The sequence below is a fragment of the Esox lucius genome, chromosome 14 (genome assembly GCF_011004845.1).
Source record: "Esox lucius isolate fEsoLuc1 chromosome 14, fEsoLuc1.pri, whole genome shotgun sequence".
Lineage (NCBI taxonomy): Eukaryota > Metazoa > Chordata > Actinopteri > Esociformes > Esocidae > Esox > Esox lucius.
Window position 1 is genome coordinate 36,793,815 of NC_047582.1, and position 24,741 is coordinate 36,818,555.

At 42.3% G+C, this 24,741-nt stretch overlaps 1 protein-coding gene across 10 annotated transcripts in view; it reads left to right on the forward strand.

The window, feature by feature from the left end:
• The window catches only part of eps8a (epidermal growth factor receptor pathway substrate 8a), a 74,929-nt gene that overhangs the window by 12,890 nt on the left and 37,298 nt on the right, over positions 1 to 24,741 (forward strand). For 8 of the 10 annotated variants that reach the window (XM_029125098.2, XM_034296936.1, XM_034296935.1 and 5 more), the window contains exons 1-2: positions 15,657 to 15,689; positions 21,812 to 21,886. In XM_029125098.2, the coding sequence (XP_028980931.2) occupies positions 15,670 to 15,689; positions 21,812 to 21,886 (95 nt within the window). In that variant the 5' untranslated portion in view covers positions 15,657 to 15,669. Of the gene's footprint in view, positions 1 to 11,632; positions 11,742 to 15,656; positions 15,690 to 21,811; positions 21,887 to 24,741 lie in introns of those variants that run through there. The other 2 variants (XM_034296934.1, XM_034296933.1) reach the window with 2 other exon arrangements.

Genomic DNA, 24,741 nt, shown 5'->3' on the forward strand with positions numbered 1-24,741 from the left:
AGAACAAAGTGCTTGCCAGGGATTTGTACATGGACTGTAAGTATAATTTGTAGGTTGGGTGTCTGTTTGTAATGAATGGTTACAAAAATACAGCCAATTTCTTTAATCAAATGTGGATTGTTGGATTCCAGTAAACTTCTGCTGAAGGATTCTCAGTGTTCTTTCTTCTTAGCTCTTATTTTACTGCCTAGTCAAAGGTAACCTGACCAGTCAATAATTCAGTTGTGATTTCTTGACGTACAGTGTGGAGAACAAGTATTTGATACATTGCCGATTTTGCAGGTTTTCCCACTTACAAAGCATGTAGAAGTCTGTAAATGTACTCTTCAACTGTGAGTGACGGAATCTAAAACAAAAATCCAAAAAAATCACATTTAAGTAATTAATTTGCATTTTATTGCATGACATAAGTATTTGATACATCAGAAAAGCAGAACTTAATATTTTGTTAAGAAACCTTTGTTTGCAGTTACAGAGATCATACGTTTTCTGTAGTTCTTGACTAGATTTGCACACACTGCAGCATGGATTTTGGCCCACTCCTCCATACAGACCTTCTCCAGATCCTTCAGGTTTCGGGGCTGTTGCTGGGCAATACAGACTTTCAAGAAAGATTTTCTATTGGGTTGAGGTCTGGAGACTGGCTAAACCCTTGAGATGCTTCTTACGGAGTCACTCCTTAGTTGCCCTGGCTGTGTGTTTCGGGTTGTTGTCATGCTGTAAGACCCAGCCACGACCCATCTTCAATGCTCTTACTGAGGGAAGGAGATTTTTGGCCAAGATCTCACGATACATGGCCCCATCCATCCTCCCCTCAATACGGTTAAGTTGTCCTGTCCCCTTTGCAGAAAAGCATCCCCAAAGATTGATGTTTCCACCTCCATGCTTCATGGTTAGGATGGTGTTCTTGGGGTTGTAATCATCCTTCTTCTTCCTCCAAACATGGCAAGTTCAGTTTAGACCGAAAAAGATAAATTTTTGTCTCATCAGACCACATGACCTTCTCCCATTCCTCCTCTGGATCATCCAGATGGTCATTGGCAAACTTCAGATGGGCCTGGACATGCGCTGGATTGAGCAGGGGGACCTTGCGTGCGCTGCAGGATTTTAATCCATGATGGCGTAGTGTGTTACTAATGGTTTTCTTTGAGACTGTGGTCCCAGCTCTCTTCAGGTCATTGACCAGGTCCTGCCGTGTAGTTCTGGGCTGATGCCTCACCTTCCTCATGATCATTATCCCTGATGTCCTTACACAGCTCTCTGGTCTTGGCCATTGTGGAGAGGTTGGAGTCTGTTTGAGTGTGTGGACTGGTGTCTTTTGTACAGGTAACGAGTTCAAACATGTGCACTTAATACAGGTAATGAGTGGAGAACAGGAGGGCTTCTTAAAGAAAAAAAATAATACAGACCTCTACATGCTTTGTAAGTAGGAAAACCTGCAAAATCGTCAGTGTATCAAATACTTGTTCTCCCCACTGTATGTTGTGAATAGGACAGGGCTTTCTGATGAGTCAGGTGGTTTCTTGCAAGTCAGGCGGTTGCAATGTTTAGTCATCAAACCCCATTAGTGTCTAACAATCATAGAGGACCAGAATAGCAACTTTTGACCCCAAAGGCTCCTGTATGGTTCTTAATTCGGTAAGAAAGTAAGAGATCAGATTTCCTACGTAGACTAAGACTGCAACTAATCACTCAAAGGTGCTATTCTTAACTGCATTGATAAATAATAAAGAAAACAATGTGAAAGAGTATGCTAAAATACAACTAGTGTGCTTTAACGTGTTAGAATTCACCCAGAACTGCAAAACGGAAGAGTAGGGTTAGGTAAGACATTGATGAGAATCAACAGGCAGCTTTTCAAAAAAGTACAAGTACACAGACAACATCCCTGTAGTCGTGGGAGTTTATCACCTTCAGCTGCGGTATCTGCTCAATGCAAAATGTTTGTGTTAATGTCTAATTATGCAAACGTATTGATTATCGGAGATCTCAAACTGGACTGGCTGATGCCAGCATTGCTTAAACTAAAAGACATTTGCAACTAACTAAACCTACACTCAGCTGATAACTACACCTACCCATCCTAATCCAAAAGATCTAGAAAATCTACGTTAATAGATTATTCTAACAAACATGCCTCACAAATATATAGCTGTTGGGTTATTTGCAAATGACCTCAGTGATCACAGCCCTATTGAATGTATCAGAGAAAAAAAAAAACTTATACACATATACTTTTAAAGAGAAACTATAAACACTTCTCAGAGCAAGACTTTATCCATGACCTTTGTCATTCAGAGCTTTTATCCACAAAGTGTATAATAGGCCCATTGTTAGCATTCTCTATCATTTTTAATCAATGGCTGATAAACACGCCCCATGAAAGAAACTTAGGGTAAAAAAATCAAACTAATCCTTGGTTCTCCTCTGATTTGAAAAGCCTCTTCCTACAGAAGAATCAACGGATGAAACAGCTGATTGGCTGGAGAAATAAAGTGAATCTAGATACTTTCTTAATGCTGTAACGGAGTCTGCCAGTGATCCCTAAATTCTGGAAAACTGTTAACTCACTTCAAATTATATTGGATTATATTGGAAGAATCAAATTATATTGGATTATATTTGAAAAATCACATTATATTGGATTACATTGGAAAAATCTAATTATATTGGAAAAATCTAATTATATTGGAAGAATCAAATTATATTGGATTCTGGGATTGTCAGTGACCGAACTGAGGTGTGTGATGCCTTTAATAAGCACTTTATCTCTGCTGGTTTTCTTTTTGAAAGAAAAGACAACCAACATAATCCTGACCAGTATATTTAGTTCCCTTTGGGGAAGAGGAAAACACTATTCTGTGTTTTTATTTCCAAAAATTCACTGAATATGATGACTTATCTGCAATAGATTGTAAGAAGTCAGTAGGCGCTGACAATCTGGACCCATATTTACTGAAGTGTGCCACTCCTTTGTTGGTACAGTGACACACATCTTCAATCAAACACTAGTCATTGGAAAGATTCCTGAAGCTTGGAAAACAGCCTTTGTTTTACCACTCCACAAGGAAGATTATGATGATAGTGAATTGGATAATTACCAGCCCATCTCTAAGCCTCTCTCATCTCTTGCTTGTTTGGCAAAAATTATTGATTTGTTAGTGAATGAGGAACTACAATAATTTTTAATGATTAACAATCAGTGGCGTAGGTTTCATTATACATGGGTGGGACATGTCCCACCCACTTTTTGAAAATGGTATTTTGTCCCCCTCACTTTTTATCAACAGAACTCTATTATCAGAGAAGCTCGAACCCTGTGCTGTAGGACGGTGTGGAGGCAGGACGGTAAGCAATTGCGTAAACCGACTCTGACTGGCTTTAGGACCACGCACCGGCGCTTTGCTTTGAGGTAGCTGCTGGAAAGTTCATGCACGTTGCTGGTTACTATTAGAGGAGTGGAGGCTACGGTTGTAGCTGGAGTCTATGTTCTCTAGCTCATAAATGTTTGGTAATCTAGCTGGCATTACCCAGTTTACGACACTCCCATAAATTATAAATTAGCTAGATAATTAGCTAATCTATCAAATAGTTTATTTTTTAAAACCGGCAACCATGTTAATAGTGGTGTAACGTTAGGCCAACGTTATATATTAATGTCAGTTGGAAAATACATATTAGCTAGCTTGCTCACGTTTTGTATTCTAGTTAGCAAAGTCTAACATTAACACTGTTCACTAACAGCTAGAACCGAGATTTCACCAGATAAGAAGCTACCTAGGTTGGACAATTGGGCATTTAAAAAAAATGCAATGACAGTGAGTGCTACAGCAAGCTAGCTTTGAGCAATATTAAAAGATATAACTAGAAACTAACTTGGTCAACAGTTGATCTCATCAAGTTGCATGCTACATAGGTAGCTGCATTTGACATTTCAACTTAATGTGGATCTTATAGATCAAACATTGTCATCAGGTTCTGCTGTCGTCATTCTAGATCAAGCTGTTTATGTCATTCTTTACTGCATTTTGGCAGGATCACAGTCACTGTGATAGGGGTGCCTGTCACAGCAGGGTCAGACTGCCAGGGAGAAAAGGTATACTGTGGAGCTGAGGTGAAATATTGTTGCATAGCAGTAGTATATAACAGTGGATAACTTAAACAAAATTATTTATGTTATACTATGTAGCCCATATCTTGAATGTTCATATTTATTAGCAGAACCAGAAGGTGGTTGAGTTGACCAGTATTGTCATGCCAGAGTTGTGGTGCTTGGAAAGTGAGGTTTTGAAATTAGAGTACAGTACAGGCAAAATTTACATGTGGATCACATTATATCAGGCACATATTTTGAAATACAGAGGTCTGTGTATTAGCTCTTTTCATTAAAGCCATGCATCACACAATATCTTAACCAAATGAAAATGAAGGCAGTCATTTTCTTGTTTATTCCAGCAGAATCAAACAGATGTGTCCACCAGTGCAAACATGGCTGATGGTTATGACCTAGTTATGACCTGGAGAAACATATTTGTCTCCCTCACATTTAATATAAAATCTAAGCCCCTGTTAACAATACTCTCTCCTGCATTTAATCTGGTTTCAGACCTAGATACAATACCACTACGGCCACAGTATGTGTCGTAAATGATATTGCTAATGCCCTAGTCAATAGTGAGTGCTGTGGCGCCATGTTTGGAGATTTATCTAAAGCCTTTGACACTGTAGACCATGTGATACTTTTGAGTAAGCCGTCTTCAATAGGACTAGGACTGGATGCCTGTCACTGGTTTCATGACTATCTTAAGGATAGAAGCCCGGCTGTTGGAGTAGACGGCATCCTGTCAGCCTCTGGAGTTGATTAAAGGGGTCCCACAAGGTTCTATGTTTGGTCCATTACTGTTCACTCTCTACACAAACATATCAGTGATGACATATGATAGAGCAGAATTAATCTATAAGTTGACGACACGTACTCTATTGCTTCAATGACTATCATTATTGCAGATGGAGACAGATTTTTAGGACTAGGGTCTTTTTTAAACTTAAATTGGTTTTCACTGCAAAGAAAACCCATTTTGTGATTTTTTTTATTGGTCCAAAAAGCAGGTTGAAAATACACTTACACTCACGTGCTTTGATGGCTCTCAAATTAATCAAGTCTCTGCATATAAATACTCAAGGATAAAAAAGGGTAAAGGCTAAAGATCAAGGTAGACTTCCTCTATAGAAACAGAACATGTTTGTCCTCCACAAATAGAAGACACATTTTTTTTTTGTCTGTTATAAACTATGGGGATATTATCTAAATGCATGCTACTGCATCCACACTTAAACCTCTGGATGCTACTATCATTATGCACTCAGGTTTATTATGGGTGTTAGCTACCGAACTCGCCACTGTAGTTTATATCAAAGTGTGGGCTGGACTTCGCTGTCCTTGAGACGAGAACATGCTCTCATGTTTGTCTATAAAGCACTTCTTATTTAGCATCACTTATCAACGTTAGACTTATAACTCATAAGACCAGATCTCAAGCCTGGATTACACTCAAAACAGCTGTAAACTCCTCATAATTGGTTATGGCTGCCTTTTCCTGTTAGGCTCCTTGCTTATGGAATAGTCTGCTGTCCAAACTTAAACTTATCCCCCTTGCCCATTTTAAACATACATAAAATATTTTTTGTTTCTGTGTTGCTTGTAACTAGTGATGGCCATACGAGGCTTCATACAAGGATATTATGCTAGCAGTGCTAACTGAGAATAAATTTTTCAAATGAAAAACTAATCATATTGCCCTATACAGTGGGGAGAACAAGTATTTGATACACTGCCGATTTTGCAGGTTTTCCCACTTACAAAGCATGTAGAAGTCTAATCTTTTTATCATAGGTACTCTTCAACTGTGGGTGACGGAATCTAAAACAAAAATCCAGAAAATCACATTGTTTGATTTTTAAGTAATTAATTAGCATTTTATTGCATGACATAAGTATTTGATACATCAGACAAGCAGAACTTAATATTCGGTAAAGAAACCTTTGTTTGCAGTTACAGAGATCATACGTTTCCTGTAGTTCTTGACCAGGTTTGCGCACACTGCAGCAGGGATTTTGGCCCACTCCTCCATACAGACCTTCTCCAGATCCTTCAGGTTTTCGGGGCTGTTGCTGGGCAATACAGACTAAGTTCCTTCCAAAAATGTTCTGTTGGGTTTAGGTCTGGAGACTGGCTAGGCCACTCCAGGATCTTGAGATGCTTCTTACGGAGCTACTCCTTAGTTGCCCTGGCTGTGTGTTTCGGGTCGTTGTCATGCTGGAAGACCCAGCCATGACCCATCTTCAATGCTCTTACTGAGGGAAGGAGGTTGTTGGCCAAGATCTGGCGATACATGGCCCCATCCATCCTCCCCTCAATACGGTGCAGTTGTCCTGTCCCCTTTGCAGAAAAGCATCCCCAAAGAATGATGTTTCCACCTCCATGCTTCACGGTTGGGATGGTGTTCTTGGGGTTGTACTCATCCTCCTTCTTCCTCCAAACATGGCGAGTGGAGTTAAGACCAAAAAGCTCTATTTTTGTCACATCAGACCACATGACCTTCTCCCATTCCTCCTCTGGATCATCCAGATGGTCATTGGCAAACTTCACACGGGCCTGGACATGCGCTGGCCTGAGTAGGGGGATCTTGCGTGCGCTGCAGGATTTTAATCCATGACGGCGTAGTGTATTACTAATGGTTTTCTTTGAGACTGGGTCCCAGCTCTCTTCAGGTCATTGACCAGGTCCTGCCGTGTAGTTCTGGGCTGATTCCTCACCTTCCTCATGATAATTTTTGTCCCACAAGGTGAGATCTTGCATGAAGCCCCAGACCGAGGGAGATTGACCGTCATCTTGAACTTCTTCTATTTTCTAATAATTGTGCCAACAGTTGTTGCCTTCTCACCAAGCTCCTTGCCTATTGTCTTGTAGCCCATCCCAGCCTTGTGCAGGTCTACAATTTTATCCCTGATGTCCTTACACAGCTCTCTGGTCTTGGTCATTGTGGAGAGGTTGTAGTCTGTTTGATTGAGTGTGTGGACAGGTGTCTTTTATACAGGTAACAAGTTCAAACAGGTGCAGTTAATACAGGTAATGAGTTGAGAACAGGAGGGCTTCTTAAAGAAAAACTAACAGGTCTGTGAGAGCCGGACCTGCGTCTGTATTGTTTGCATCTTTTTATTTTTTTATTTTACTTGTTTTGTGCTCTCTGTAATTGTTTTTTATGTTCTATGTAATTTCTTGTATTGTCTGTACTCCGTGTTTTTTTAAATTAATCATTGAACCTAAAATGTATTGGTCTCAGACTGCGTTCCTTGTTGAAATAAACGTTTAATAATAATAATTCAATATATTGTTTGACATGGGATGCATTATGCTCTTAGTTTCTGTGACACTCTTGGCACGATCCCTCACATCATGGGAATGTTTGATTAGTTAGTTAGTTTGACTGTAAAGCTACTCCTTGTCCACAAGTACCCCACCTGTATTAATGGTGGTATAGCAACTGTTAATTGAATGAATAACTCAACAAGTATTTGTATCTTTTTAGCTGTGTCTCTCGACCCAGCTAATAAATAATGAAATTTGTTGCCAATTATTTGTATTATTGGTTTTAACGATTTAATTGTCACAGCCCTACTTTAAAGCGAAGGACAGGCCCAACGGGTGGATTGGATTATGTTCTGCATGGCCAAAATGTCACTTTCAACATGATCGACACCCTTGATAAAGATGAGCCAAAAACATAGATAAAAAACATCGATATTGAGCAATATGGAAGAAAAACCTTATTTTATACGAATGCAATTGCTCTGCGAAAATGTTATGATGATGTTTAGTGAACTCCAGTAAGCTCCATGCTTGTGTTCACATCTTGATGAGAATAGAAACTTCCTTCTGGGAACACATCCAAACTGCTTGTTAGCATGGTGACATCCAGTTGTACTTAGTGACACCAAGATTCAAACATCTCCTGCTGTAAGTCATGGATGAGTTCCCAATGACACTTATAAACGGGAAAATAATACACATCAATGGGAATGTAGTGTTATTTGATTTGGTTCATCGTTTTCTGGAATTCCAATCTTATTTAAAACGAATTAGAGACTCAACAGCCTGACATAGTTGCAGCCACTTGTAAGGAATCACTTTTCATACAGAAATACTGCAGGAAACTTCAGTTTAATTCTCAGCTGAATTACATCTAGTGGTGTTCTGAAGGTTCTGCAGGTGTATGAGATGAGCTGCTTCAGTGCTTGTCAGGTACTTTGGAGGTCTTGACCTTCCTCTAGCTGAAATGTGCCTGGCTACTTCAGACCATTGACAGACTCACAGAAGACTGTCACTTCTGGAACATGCTCTGTCAGTCTGTGACAGTCTGTCTTACAATCACAGCCACACAGCTTATCCAGAGGGAATTTCCTCTCCTTACTTGCCTGGCTCAGTTCATCAGAGGGCTAAGGGGTGGGGCATAGGCCTTACTGTTGTTGTCAGTTACCATGGTGTGCAGCTTAAGGAGGTAGCTTAAGAGATTGCATGGGGTAGAGGTGGTTTTAGGGGGCAGTTTCTCCCTCTCTGCCTCTCTCCACAGGACATTTACTGTTGCTGCTGCTAATGAGACATTAATGAGAAATGAGTCAGTCAGAGACTGAAACATTAATAAGACATTAGTCACAGACTGACAGGATAATGAGACATTAGTCACAGACTGAAACATTAATGAGACATTGAAACAAAAGTCAGTCACAGGCTGAGACAAAATATTCAATCACAGACTGAAACATTAATGGGACAGTCACAGACTGAGACAATTTTCTGTCACAGGCTGAGATATTAATCTAACATTAGTCCCAGACTGAAACATTGAGATGGTCACAGACTGAGACAATATTCTGTCACAGGCTGAGATATTAATCAAACATTAGTCACAGACTGAAACATTAGCAACACTAGCAGCTTAAGAGCAGGTTGCTGTTGGCCAAAAGCAGCACATCTAGCGCTGATCTCCATCTGAGTTTTGGTGGCAGGAGTGGTGCCTGTGCTTTCAGTCTCTGGTAGAGGGGTGGAAGTTTTGCTGAGTCGTTCACTCAAATATTTCAGGCAATGAGGTGATGGCAGCCGATCTATCACTAGCATTTCTAGTGCTAGCTGAATCCATGTAGGGTCTGTAGCAGTCATTCTGAAGCTAGCTGAATCCATGTAGGTTTTGTATACTTTTGAGTTGCTTTGTTATAATACTCATGTGTGCTGGATGGACATTTCCATATTGATGTTATGACCCTCTTGTAAAGACAGAAGGTCACTGGAAGGTTGATTATAGTCAAGGTTTATTTTTCTAGGTGTGTATTTTCTGCCTCCAGGAGTTAAATCAACACTGTAAAAAATACTAATGAAATAGGTCCTTGGTACTGTAATTTTTGTGGTTGCCAATAGTATTAAAATGTAGGTGCGAGAGCTTGAGTTAATTGTCTGAATGAACAGGATCTCAGGCTTTCCTGCATGTTGTAGTTCCACTCAGATTCAGTTCCCGCTGTTCCAAGGTTACAGTATGCGAGTACCTGAGTACCTTCATTCACTGGACAAAGTAGTGCATCTTCAGCCTTTTGAGCCTAGTTTTAATTTTCCCATCAGACCTCCATTTTCCTCTGGTTTGCGGTCTGGTTACTGGGATTTTTCAGAGGAGCTTTAGGTTTCTCCTGAGTAGCAACCACACAGACATCAGGACAGCACAGAATCGGAGCGAAGACACCTCAAGGCTTCCGCTAGCCGGCTATCTTTGTCTTTTGGCAGATAAGTCGCTATAACGATTTGCTGTAAAATAAAAATAAAAACTTCCAAACTGCTGACCTCATAAATGACTTCTGTGAAGTGTAGGCTATCCTAACAGGGCAAAACTGGCAAAGATTGGCCCACACAAATAAATAAAAAAATTAAAATAAAAAAATTAAAACATACTGTATTTATTAATGTCTAGGCTATAGGCATATGTCTCTATATAACATTTCTGCAAAGAAGACGCAATTGGAAATGTTTTACTTGCCAATAAAACAATTGAATAAAAATTACATAGCATTTTGGTGGTGTAGGCTGTATGTGTGTGGTACAAAATAAAGGAAAAGAAAATGCTGCCTGTCCCAATAAGTTATATTGTAGAATGGAGACAGGACTGTAGGTTATATTGTAGAATGCAGACAGGAATGTAGGTTATATTGTAGAGAGGAGACAGGACTGTAGGTTATATTGTAGAGAGGAGACAGGACTGTAGGTTATATTGTAGAGAGGAGACAGGACTGTAGGTTATATTGTAGAGAGGAGACAGGACTGTAGGTTATATTGTAGAGGAGACAGGACTGTAGGTTATATTGTAGAGAGGAGACAGGACTGTAGGTTATATTGTAGAGTGGAGACAGGACTGTAGGTTATATTGTAGAGTGGAGACAGGACTGTAGGTTATATTGTAGAATGCAGACCGGACTGTAGGTTATATTGTAGAGAGGAGACAGGACTGTAGGTTATATTGTAGAGAGGAGACAGGACTGTAGGTTATATTGTAGAGAGGAGACAGGACTGTAGGTTATATTGTAGAGCGGAGACAGGACTGTAGGTTATATTGTAGAGAGGAGACAGGACTGTAGGTTATATTGTAGAATGGAGACAGGACTGTAGGTTATATTGACCTGAGGACAGAGAACTATAGATTAGCAGTAGCCACACGTTACAGACTAGTTCCTCTTTCAGCATTGTGCCAAGACACACACACACACACACACACACACACACACAGACAGAGACCCTGCCACAGTTAAGGGTGTGTGTGCTAAACAGAGCATAATGACATGACAGCTTCTTATTCCAAGAGTGCCAAGTGAGGCCCCCACCTCCTCTTCCAACACCTCCTTCACCTCCTGCTCAGCATGTACAAAGATCACCGCTCAGAGTGATTAAGGTATAATGGCTGCTGAACAGTTGTTGGTCCTCTGAAATGCAATGCAATGCAGTACAGTACAATGCAGTACTAGGTGCTGGACTAGATAGTAGCTCTTTAATACTGCTAGGTGCTGGACTGGATAGTAGCTCTTTATTACTGCTAGGTGCTGGACTGGATAGTAGCTCTTTATTACTGCTAGGTGCTGGACTGAATAGTAGCCCTTTATTACTGCTAGGTGCTGGACTAGCTAGTAGCCCTTTATTACTGCTAGGTGCTGGACTAGCCAGTAACCCTTTATAACTGCTAGGTGTTGGACTAGATAGTAGCCCTTTATTACTGCTAGGTGCTGGACTAGCTAGTAGCCCTTTATTACTTCAGGTTATTTATACTACTGTTGAAGTGGGTGACCAAATGGTGTCATGTCCATGACAAACCACTGAAGTGTCATCATGGGACAGAATAGAATTACTGTCTTTAGAAACCAGTTGACTGACCTAATGACTTCCTCATGACACACGCAAGCCAGTGTCCTAAGCATCCTTTCCTCTTCATAACCCAGCATGCTTTGCTCAGAAGGATGAGGATTAGGTAGGGATTACGTGTGTGTGTGTGTGTGATCGGTGTGTGTGGATGTAAATCTCCTTACAAATCCATGTCTATTCAGGAGAGAGAAGGAGACACTGGTACTCTCTCCTCAGACTAACAGGCTAACTTGACTGTTAAAGGAATAAAGCGTAGCGGCCTGGAAGCAGGAAGAGGGACACCGAACAGGCAGTAAGATGCACAGGAACCCTGTAGACATTATAGATGAGTCTTTCTGTTGAACTGGGGCTTAGTGATGACCTGCCAGTGTTAATTCATACAGGTCTCACGCTCTAATTGCTCTGACCAGACTGATTACCTGTTCACTCAACTTGTTTTAGTAAATGACAGATTGAAATGTGGTCAGAATATATTTTCAGGTTGATGTTGTGAAATCTGGTTGTTGGTTTTCTGAGAGTTGAACTCATACAGTGTCTGTTCTCACTCCTGTCCCTCGTGTCTCTGAAATGTAATTAGCTCTTGCTGGCAATGCTGCGTTCCTGGTTTAACATCTGAGGTATTTAGAGTTGGCTGACGTAAGCTGGAGTTGACATTAGCGTTGTTGACGGTGTCTTGCCTGGCTGAAGCAAACGACTCTGTGCCACGAGAGACTTCCATTGGACAGGCTGGCATTGTGTTCGATGGCAAATTGATCCAAGTCTTCATCGTCATTGTTTCCAATAGACATGCTGCAACGCACTGTAGATAACTGTTCATCCTATTAGCATGAAGTCATTATGACCACGACTGACAGGCAGGATAACAACATGATGGGAATAGTTTGATAACAGGTTTGTCCCAAAAGGCACCATGTATTTCTAAAGCCAGGAAGACAGGGTAGGGTGTGGTGACAACAACCTTTTACCATCTTGCTCCATCATGTCGTTCTACTGACTTCTATTTCCCCTGTGCAAAATGAGTTATTCTGTAAATGACTGACAGTTCAGCTAATTTTCAATCTGAAAGAAGCGTTTTCTTCTAAATCACCAATACAAGTCATTATGGGCTGTTGTGTGTAGGTTGATGGCAAAAAAATATTTAATCAATTATTTGTCTGAATACTTTCCAAAGGCGCTTTAATAGAAATTGAAACTCAACCTTGAATTACATGGCTATGTAATCACGAGGGACTTCTTATTTTTACCAAGAGTAAAGAGCTGGTTCTCACTGCAGTTGCTCTTTAAACTAGGATATTATCCTTTATACATCAAATGTTATTATACGTTATTCTGTACATCAAATGTTGGATAGTCTGGTCTGGCCTAGTCAGTTTTGCTCTAGTAGGCCACTATAGTCTTGTCTGATCTATGTTGGTCTAGTCCACTGTGTCCCTGAATGCTTCAGACGTTCTGACATTGTTCCATACCTCCTTATGTCCCTGAATGCTTCAGAGGTTCTCACATTGTGTTCTATACCTACTTATGTCTGGAGGCATTGCAACCAACATAGTTGGCTGTCTCTTAACTCTGAATGGTTCTCTGTTGCCATGGTGATGTTACAATGGCTTTGTCGATATCACCTGGTGGATAATCTGTTCATTGACATGCCTAGCTGGAGACTCATGCAGACACACACACACACACACACACACACAAAGAAATCCTGGCAACACAATAAAAACACTACCATTCAGAAACCTTAAAGGACCAGACCTAGACTACATTTGACCCAGACTAAGACTACATTTGATCCAGATTTAGACTACGTTTGACCCAGACCTAGACTAGTCTAGTAAAATTACCATCCATGTGTCTCTCAGAACACTTGTCATATGCAACATGAAGGATGACTGAGACACTCTTGTCTCTCTTATTCACTCTCTTCCTGTGTCTCCATCTCCTCCGGAGGGGACACCTTTGATGTCTATTCCTGAGCTTCTCAACCTGTTTGATGTTCATGGAAACTTGCGTCTCTTCTCTATTCTATTGATCTTGTCAATATATGGACATCTGATCTCTGAAATATTAACCACATAATAGCCTTAATTTCAACTTGCTTTGATCCACTGTGTGCCTATGGCCAATCTCTGCCTGGACAATGCTGATCAGATAAAGAGTATGTTAGTCATTATATACTGTAGATTTTGTTTTCTGGTTGGAAAATAGGTTAGTTATGCTTTTATTTCCTGCAGACAGAAACTGAATTGCAATCATGGTCCAATCATTCTTCCTCAACATATCTTATACCTCAACACCAAGACCCCATAATTCATCCTCAACATCACTTATACCTCATCACCAAGACCCCAAAATTCATCCTCAGCATCACTTATACCTCATCACCAAGACCCCATAGATTCATCCTCAACATCACTTATACCTCATCACCAAGACCCCATGGATTCATCCTCAACATCACTTATACCTCATCACCAAGACCCCATGGATTCATCCTCAACATCACTTATACCTCATCACCAAGACCCCATGGATTCATCCTCAACATCACTTATACCTCATCACCAAGAACCCATCATTCATCCTCAACATCACTTATATCTCATCACCAAGACCCCATCATTCATCCTCAACATCACTTACACCTCATCTCGAAGTCCCCATCATTCATCCTCAGCATCACTTATATCTCATCACCAAGACCCCATCATTCATCCCTCAACATAAGTTTTATAACTCACCACACTCACATCTCAAATTTTTGCCAGACCGTGTAAGTGGAGCCTGCCAAGAACAGACTGACTGACTACCCGTTGTTAAATACAATTGTGGTTTGAGACACGGACTGCCTGGTGGTTGTCCAGTGTTCAATCCTCGCCACGTACAGAACAAATTATGCATTTGGATATGTTCATGATAGACAAAAACGTTGCTTGCTACGAGCATCATGTTATTTCAGCAAAAATGTAATGGCTTTGATAAAAGTTGCATTTGGAGACTATATGGAGGTGGATTGACTACCAGCAACCCTGTGGTCTCATGGGAAAATCCCCAACCATCAATATTTAGACCCTGGTTCAATTCCCCTATCAGACATTCCAATTTGTATCTCTCAGAAATATTTATCCACTCTGTACTTTTCAGCCATCACAGAACAATATATATCCACTTTCTTATACCATGAATCTCATATATTTGAGACTAATTTTATTATATGACCCTTTTATACTGTTTTCTAAAGAAATTAACCAGCCATGGAGTGATTGTTGTCATTGTTTTCATTATAAGTAATGTTTAGTTATTAGCTAGCCATCTACAGTAATCTTTGTACAAGAGTACTGGCAAGCAAGCAAGCAAGCAAGTTTATATAGCACAGTTCATACATAGAAGCACTTCAATGTGGTTTACAATGAAAAAAACATAAAAATGCTGTAGAATAAAAAACAGTCAGATTGTTACAATTCTCTAACCATCCTCCAGGGGGACTCTCCACCCCGGTATCTCAATCCTTACACTCCAGCGCTTGGATGAACCCGTCGGTTCCTGTATGAGATAATATCTGCATCCATGACTTACCCGGCATCCCAGGGGGACATTTAAAACATATCTGTACAAGCATTTAATATTCAAATCCTTGATGAATTACAGTTCCCAAAACAGTTTACTGCACCACCCCAGTATTTCAGTCCAGCGCTTCAGCGCTTGGATAAACTCGTCAGTCCTTTTGAGAGATAATACCCTGCATCAATGTCTAAACTACAGCAGCAGCACAATAACTTGCATTATCCATCATCAGCAGATTGTTACATTTACATGGAGGTTATTCCTCTGATACCACCAGAACTTACATTACAGAAAATCAATTGGTAAAACATAGCAAAATAGAATAACTATGAAATAATGAAACAATGAATCAAAGTAAGAGTGAAATATAAACTAAGAATCTGCAGTAATGTTTGTATAAGAGTGCACTAGTTCTATAAATGAGCGTTCTGTTGTCCATGTTATTTCAACAAAAATGTAATGGCTGAGGTAAAAGTTGCATTCCCACAGTTTTAATAGCATAATGGTTAAAGACACAGTCTGCCACAAAGAAAACCACGGTTCAAAACCAGCCAGGGACAACAACATTCATCCCTTTTAATCGCGGGCTGGCTGAACTAGGCTTGCCTGGTCATTTTCTGGTTTTCCTTTCTCTGTTTCTCTTTGTCTGTTTTTGGAGCATGCTAAGACTGTATGTAGGGTAAGTAAAGCTCACCCTAAATCTCTCCTGACTATCCATCTCACAGCGTTACCTGTCTCACAGCGCTGCCTGTCTCACAGCGCTGCCTGTCTCACACCGCTGCCTGTCTCACACCGCTGCCTGTCTCACAGCACTCCCTGTCTCCTTATCTGACCCATGCTAATGTGGCTGCCTGTTTCTGTTAATCTATCATTCATACTTATCAGGGTGTCCATTGGCCAGATGTGTGGGTCACACTGCTCCCTGGTTCTACCTTACCTGTCCTCTGTCATCTGTTGGGCTTGTAGCCCAGTGGCTGTGTGCTGGTCTACATGAACATGATGACTGGGCGTGTAGCCAGGCCTAGAACGTGTTCCGCATGTTCCATAGGAACTCATTGACCTTTCCAGTCTAGCATGTCACTTTTCCCATATGAACGTCAACATAATAACCTCCAAGCCCAGCAGGTATTCAGGGTGTTCTCTATGAACTCATTACCCTCCAGCTCAGAGACACAGTGAGGAGAATATTGACTATTTCGTCCTCACCCAGCCAGCATGGAAACTAGTGGTGGTTTATCTAGTGGTTTATTGGTTTGTCTCCATGTGGAGAGGGCACTCTCAGTTTGCATGATGGCCCTCAAGGTACTTTGCATAGTTAGACCAAGGACCACATGCAGCTATCATAAGATTTTAAGTTATGACTTTGAGTTGAAGGTATGAGTCACCCTCAATACGGACATAACCTAGAATCCTGTCAGTGTTCACAACAGGTAACAACGTGCTGATCTCTTGGTTTTTGGATAGTATAACAGCCTTTAAATACAGCTCAATTATTTACCATCTACCAGCTTGAGTTTCTGAACTGACACCTGGTACTCAGGTGCTCTGCCTTGTTCACCAGGAGAGAAAATGTCTCATCTGATGTTCTGTGTTCAAGATGTTCAGTTGCTGCTCAGATGTTCAGTCTGCCTCTTTGGAAGTGGACTCAGTTAATCACGGCTAGTGGTGTAGTCATCTGCATCTGGTTTGTTTATTTCCCTTCTATGATGATGTGAGGTCAGGAGATCCACCTTTTCAGTCTGTGTGACACTAGAAGGCTAATTATAGCCAATAAGCTAATAGAACTGATCCCACTGACCCCATCCAGCCAATGGAATCCTCCTCTATGTGCTGAGAGGTTGAATAAAACAAAATAAAAAAAATAATGCATTAACAGTCATGTAATGAGATCATGTGACCAGGAAGGAACGTGTGTTCTCCAACCATCATTAATTGGCATTTTATTCCACATGAAAGCTGATAATCATTGGCTGTGTCTGAGACCCTAGGAAAGACTGCAATCAACTTCCAACTGCCTCACTTCCCAATAGGGAAACTGCTTCTTGTTATCATAGCACGGGCTAGAGAGACAGCTTTGTAGCGTGACAAGCATCTAGACAGGATTTTGGCTCTCTTCACAGGGATTGTTTTACTGCTTCTCTTGATTGTTAAAAGAGAAGTATCTGGTAATTAATTAAAATTTGCAGATAGAATACAGGCACAGGTACCTTCATTTAATTTCAAACCCTTCCATAGATTTCAGAAAGACCCTGAAGCATTTCATTCCTTCTGTATCTGTCTGTGGAGCATCCATAGTTTTGTTGTGTGGTTTCTGAAGGACTATTGAATCAGAGAGATGGCTTTGTGTTGGAATCTCCAGAGTCCAGTCGGAACTCTGATGACATCATTATGTCTCCAAGGTTTCGTTCACGCCCACTGTATCAAAAGCCAGGATATCGCGTAAACCTCATGAGATGGTGAATCTGTCTGAAGCTCTGATGTTGTTATGGAAACAGAGGCATGTGAGTCTGGACATAAGAGTTGAGAAAAGCCATTGGAAAAGCAATCAGGGCTTCACCGCGCGTACACACACACACACACACACACACACACACACACACACACACACACACACACACACACACACACACACACACACACACTGACCACCATCGTCTCATATATTGCCAAGGAGACTCTTTGTACTGATGTCTTTGAATTCCAGCGTCTCTGCTTGGATTGGCTGTCAGATGCCCTATGATGATGTGGGATGTTTAATCATCTGGTAAAGACAGGCCATTTCTGTCAGGTCATGGCTTGGCCTGTTACCACGGTGAGGGTTAACGGGATGAGGTGCTGTTTGGCTTGGTGCGGAGGTGGCTCGTTTGTCCTTGTTGCCATGGTGAGCAGGAGGTTAGGGGCACGACCTGTTACCGTGGTGAGAAGTGTAATGTTTTCTGAATAGAAGCAGCCGGAACATTCTAGCCAGCCAAGACTTTGTCATGGGGAAGACCAGTCCCTATTCTCAACTTTGTCAATATGACCATGATAACTGACCATTCCATTTTGTCGTCTTGCTCATTAGTCTCATGCATGACATACCACTCCAAGTTAAGGTTTAGTTCCTATAGAGTGTTTTTAACCAGAATGCAATTCTTTCCGTTTTGCATGTATTTCAGACTGTTTCATCCTGAATGTTTCATTTTGACACCGATTATAACTTATGATGATACTGTCTCTGCCCGCTTGCTTTCTATTGATCAGATCAGATATTGGCTTCATAGGGCTTCACCGGACTTCATAGGGCTTCACCGGACTTCATAGGGCTTCACCGGACTTCATAGGGCTTCACCGGACTTCATAGGGCTTCACCGGACTTCATAGGGCTTCACCGGACTTCATAGGGCTTCACCGGACTTCATAGGGCTTCGTCAGGCCTCTCTATCTTTCTGTCTGTCTCTCAGTATTTCTGTCTGTTGCCTTTTCTGTCTTTCTTTCCCTGTCTGTCTCTCTGGTCAGTCTGCCACCATGGACACATGTTTTGGGTGTTAATGGGTGTTGGGTGTGTTTACATGATGTTGAGTTGAATTGAGCAATGTCAATGTGTTGTACTGGTAGTGGGTCTGTTCTCTTCTGGTACAGGTCAATGTGTTGTACTGGTAGAGGGTCTGTTCTCTTTTGGTACAGGTCAATGTGTCGTACTGGTAGAGGGTCTGTTCTCTTTTGGTACAGGTCAATGTGTTGTACTGGTAGAGGGTTTGTTCTCTTCTGGTACAGGTCAATGTGTTGTACTGGTAGTGGGTCTGTTCTCTTCTGGTACAGGTCAATGTGTTGTACTGGTAGTGGGTCTGTTCTCTTCTGGTACAGGTCAATGTGTTGTACTGGTAGTGGGTCTGTTCTCTTCTGGTACAGGTCAATGTGTTGTACTGGTAGTGGGTCTGTTCTCTTCTGGTACAGGTCAATGTGTTGTACTGGTAGAGGGTCTGTTCTCTTCTGGTACAGGTCAATGTGTTGTACTGGTAGCGGGTTTGTTCTCTTCTGGTACAGGTCAATGTGTTGTACTGGTAGTGGGTCTGTTCTCTTCTGGTACAGGTCAATGTGTTGTACTGGTAGTGGGTCTGTTCTCTTCTGGTACAGGTCAATGTGTTGTACTGGTAGAGGGTTTGTTCTCTTCTGGTACAGGTCAATGTGTTGTACTGGTAGTGGGTCTGTTCTCTTCTGGTACAGGTCAATGTGTTGTACTGGTAGTGGGTCTGTTCTCTTCTGGTACAGGTCAATGTGTTGTACTGGTAGTGGGTCTGTTCTCTTCTGGTACAGGTCAATGTGTTGTACTGGTAGTGGGTCTGTTCTCTTCTGGTACAGGTCAATGTGTTGTACTGGTAGTGGGTCTGTTCTCTTCTGGTACAGGTCAATGTGTTGTACTGGTAGTGGGTCTGTTCTCTTCTGGTACAGGTCAATGTGTTGTACTGGTAGAGGGTCTGTTCTCTTCTGGTACAGGTCAATGTGTTGTACTGGTAGCGGGTTTGTTCTCTTCTGGTACAGGTCAATGTGTTGTACTGGTAGTGGGTCTGTTCTCTTCTGGTACAGGTCAATGTGTTGTACTGGTAGTGGGTCTGTTCTCTTCTGGTACAGGTCAATGTGTTGTACTGGTAGAGGGTTTGTTCTCTTCTGGTACAGGTCAATGTGTTGTACTGGTAGTGGGTCTGTTCTCTTCTGGTACAGGTCAATGTGTTGTACTGGTAGTGGGTCTGTTCTCTTCTGGTACAGGTCAATGTGTTGTACTGGTAGTGGGTCTGTTCTCTTCTGGTACAGGTCAATGTGTTGTACTGGTAGTGGGTCTGTTCTCTTCTGGTACAGGTCAATGTGTTGTACTGGTAGTGGGTCTGTTCTCTTCTGGTACAGGTCAATGTGTTGTACTGGTAGTGGGTCTGTTCTCTTCTGGTACAGGTCAATGTGTTGTACTGGTAGAGGGTCTGTTCTCTTCTGGTACAGGTTAATGTGTTGAATTGGAAGCGGGTTTGTTCTCTTCTGGTACAGGTCAATGTGTTGTACTGGTAGTGGGTCTGTTCTCTTCTGGTACAGGTCAATGTGTTGAATTGGAAGCGGGTCTGTTCTCTTCTGGTACAGGTCAATGTGTTGTACTGGTAGTGGGTCTGTTCTCTTCTGGTACAGGTCAATGTGTTGTACTGGTAGAGGGTTTGTTCTCTTCTGGTACAGGTCAATGTGTTGTACTGGTAGTGGGTCTGTTCTCTTCTGGTACAGGTCAATGTGTTGTACTGGTAGTGGGTCTGTTCTCTTCTGGTACAGGTCAATGTGTTGTACTGGTAGTGGGTCTGTTCTCTTCTGGTACAGGTCAATGTGTTGTACTGGTAGTGGGTCTGTTCTCTTCTGGTACAGGTCAATGTGTTGTACTGGTAGTGGGTCTGTTCTCTTCTGGTACAGGTCAATGTGTTGTACTGGTAGTGGGTCTGTTCTCTTCTGGTACAGGTCAATGTGTTGTACTGGTAGTGGGTCTGTTCTCTTCTGGTACAGGTCAATGTGTTGTACTGGTAGTGGGTCTGTTCTCTTCTGGTACAGGTCAATGTGTTGTACTGGTAGAGGGTCTGTTCTCTTCTGGTACAGGTTAATGTGTTGAATTGGAAGCGGGTTTGTTCTCTTCTGGTACAGGTCAATGTGTTGTACTGGTAGAGGGTCTGTTCTCTTCTGGTACAGGTCAATGTGTTGTACTGGTAGAGGGTCTGTTCTCTTCTGGTACAGGTCAATGTGTTGTACTGGTAGTGGGTCTGTTCTCTTCTGGTACAGGTCAATGTGTTGTACTGGTAGAGGGTCTGTTCTCTTCTGGTACAGGTCAATGTGTTGTACTGGTAGAGGGTCTGTTCTCTTCTGGTACAGGTCAATGTGTTGTACTGGTAGAGGGTCTGTTCTCTTCTGGTACAGGTCAATGTGTTGTACTGGTAGCGGGTTTGTTCTCTTCTGGTACAGGTCAATGTGTTGTACTGGTAGAGGGTCTGTTCTCTTCTGGTACAGGTCAATGTGTTGTACTGGTAGAGGGTCTGTTCTCTTCTGGTACAGGTCAATGTGTTGTACTGGTAGAGGGTCTGTTCTCTTCTGGTACAGGTCAATGTGTTGTACTGGTAGCGGGTTTGTTCTCTTCTGGTACAGGTCAATGTGTTGTACTGGTAGCGGGTTTGTTCTCTTCTGGTACAGGTCAATGTGTTGTACTGGTAGCGGGTTTGTTCTCTTCTGGTACAGGTCAATGTGTTGAATTGGTAGCGGGTTTGTTCTCTTCTGGTACAGGTTGCCTGATTAATCTCTTGATTAGATGTTCCCTACAGGTCTGTATTTACATCTATTAGTCAACACGACAGAGCCTCCACAAATACATCAACAACATGTTCCCTTCTGTTCTCCTGAACCGATATCAGGAGGCGTGGGAGAGTTGAGAACTGAGGAGAGAAGATAGTAGCCAGGTCCATTCATTTACACTGCTCTGAATCCATTCATAGGACAATGTTCCATCTAAGTCTGTCATCATTCACAATGAGACCACAGTCATGTCATCAATAAGAGTTAATCAGGAAAAAGGGAGGTTAATGACTTATGTTCTCCTATTCAGTGTTATCTCAGTCACAGACACTGGGGAATGGGCTACTGGTGTGCTGAGTTTCTATTCATAGGATGCTTCTGCTAATAAATGCATTTTGGGGTTAGACACAGCAAACGGTTTGTGTTGATTTCTGGAAGGTCCCTGCTTGTGTTGAGTAAGTGTGTGTGTGTGTGTGTGTGTGTCTTTACTCTGCTTTTGTCTCTCTGTCCCAATAGGAGACCCGGAATGAACGGCTACAGCACCCCCTCTTTTCCCCAGGGTGGGTTCGGCTCCTTTACCTCACAACTCAAGTAAGACCCCAACACTCACAGTCTCTCTCCCCTCTTCTCTCCCCCTATTCCCCTGTTCTCTCCCCTCTTCTCTCCCCCTATTCCCCTGTTCTCTCCCCTCTTCTCTCCCCCTATTCCCCTGTTCTCTCCCCTCTTCTCTCCCCCTATTCCCCTGTTCTCTCCCCTGTTCTCTCCCCCTATTCCCCTGTTCTCACCCCTCTTCTCTCCCCCTATTCCCCTGTTATCTCCCCTCTTCTCTCCCCCTATTCCCCTGTTCTCTCCCCTCTTCTCTCCCCCTATTCCCCTGTTCTCTCCCCTCTTCTCTCCCCCTATTCCTCTGTTATCTCCCCTCTTCTCTCCCCCTATTCCTCTGTTATCTCCCCTCTTCTCTCCCCCTATTCCCCTGTTCTCTCCCCTCTTCTCTCCCCCTATTCCTCTGTTCTCTCCCCTCTTCTCTCCCCCTATTCCTCTGTTCTCTCCCCTCTTCTCTCCCCCTATTCCCCTGTTCTCTCCCCTCTTCTCTCCCCCTATTCCCCTGTTCTCTCCCCTCTTCTCTCCCCCTATTCCCCTGTTCTCTCCCCTCTTCTCTCCCCCTATTCCCCTGTTCTCTCCCTTCTTCTCTCCCCCTATTCCTCTGTTATCTCCCCTCTTCTATGTTTGCAGCATACTTCAGGGTTAGGATAATCTTCATCAGGTCTGGTAGTGTAGGTAAGGAGTGTAGTGTGGTGTAGGTAAGGAGTGTAGTGTAGTGTAGGTAAGGAGTGTAGTGTAGTGTAGGTAAGGAGTGTAGTGTAGTGTAGGTAAGGAGTGTAGTGTGGTGTAGGTAAGGAGTGTAGTGTGGTGTAGGTAAGGAGTGTAGTGTGGTGTAGGTAAGGAGTGTAGTGTGGTGTAGGTAAGGAGTGTAGTGTGGTGTAGGTAAGGAGTGTAGTGTGGTGTAGGTAAGGAGTGTAGTGTAGTGTAGGTAAGGAGTGTAGTGTAGTGTAGTTAAGGAGTGTAGTGTCGTGTAGGTAAGTGGTGTGGTGTAGGTAAGGAGTGTAGTGTGGTGTAGGTAAGGAGTATAGTTTAGTGTGGTGTATGTAAGGATTGTAGTGTGGTGTAGGTAAGGATTGTAGTGTGGTGTAGGCAAGGAGTGTAGTGTAGTGTGGTGTAGGTAAGGATTGTAGTGTAGGTAAGAATTGTAGTGTAGTGTATGTAAGAAGTGTAGTGTAGGTAAGGAGTTTAGTGTGGTGTAGGTAAGGATTGTAGTGTAGGTAAGAATTGTAGTGTAGTGTATGTAAGGAGTGTAGTGTAGGTAAGGAGTTTAGTGTGGTGTAGGTAAGGAGTTTAGTGTGGTGTAGGTAAGGAGTGTAGTGTGGTGTAGGTAAGGAGTGTAGTTTAGTGTGGTGTAGGTAAGGATTGTAGTGTAGGTAAGGAGTGTAGTGTAGTGTAGGTAAGGAGGGTAGTGTAGTGTAGGTAAGGAGTGTAGTGTGGTGTAGGTAAGGAGTGTAGTGTGGTGTAGGTAAGGAGTGTAGTGTGGTGTAGGTAAGGAGTGTAGTTTAGTGTGGTGTAAGTAAGGAGTGTAGTGTAGTGTAGTGTAGGTAAGGAGTGTGGTGTGGTGTAGGTAAGGAGTGTAGTGTGGTGTAGGTAAGGAGTGTAGTGTGGTGTAGGTAAGGAGTGTAGTTTAGTGTGGTGTAGGTAAGGATTGTAGTGTAGGTAAGGAGTGTAGTATAGTGTAGGTAAGGAGTGTAGTGTAGTGTAGGTAAGGAGTGTAGTGTGGTGTAGGTAAGGAGTGTAGTGTGGTGTAGGTAAGGAGTGTAGTGTGGTGTAGGTAAGGAGTGTAGTTTTGTGTGGTGTAGGTAAGGAGTGTAGTTTAGTGTGGTGTAGGTAAGGAGTGTAGTGTAGTGTAGGTAAGGAGTGTAGTGTGGTGTAGGTAAGGAGTGTAGTGTGGTGTAGGTAAGGAGTGTAGTGTGGTGTAGGTAAGGAGTGTAGTGTGGTGTAGGTAAGGATTGTAGTTCAGTGTGGTGTAGGTAAGGAGTGTAGTTCAGTGTGGTGTAGGTAAGGAGTGTAGTTCAGTGTGGTGTAGGTAAGGAGTGTAGTGTGGTGTAGGTAGGGAGTGTAGTTCAGTGTGGTGTAGGTAAGGAGTGTAGTTCAGTGTGGTGTAGGTAAGGAGTGTAGTTCAGTGTGGTGTAGGTAAGGAGTGTAGTGTAGTGTAGGTAAGGAGTGTAGTGTAGTGTAGGTAAGGAGTGTAGTGTGGTGTAGGTAAGGAGTGTAGTGTGGTGTAGGTAAGGATTGTAGTTCAGTGTGGTGTAGGTAAGGAGTGTAGTTCAGTGTGGTGTAGGTAAGGAGTGTAGTTCAGTGTGGTGTAGGTAAGGAGTGTAGTGTGGTGTAGGTAGGGAGTGTAGTTCAGTGTGGTGTAGGTATCACAACTGGGTATGCCCTGGTTGATGATGAAATGCTTACATGAGTAGGATCACAACTAAAGCTCGCCACTCGCCCTCTTGATCCTATCCTCACAACGTTTTTTAAAACAATGTTAAACTGTTTAACAGATGAGATCTAAGCTATCATTAACTGTTCCTTCCATTCAAGACTGCTATGGTGAAACTCCTCCTGAAGAAAATAACCTTTACTCAACAGTCCTCAGCAATTTCAAACCAATTTCTAATCTTTCTTTTTTAGGCAAAATTCAAGAGAACATTCACACGCGCACACACACACACACACACATACCAAACCTAGCTACATGCATGATCACATCAGCATTTATTTCTCATCACACAACTTTCACCATAACCTAACTGCTTACTCCTTTTTCTGGTTGAACCACAGGGGACATTTTTGGCCTCATTATTAGCACACACATCTTCATAAACACACTGGCCCAGTTTCTCACGTTG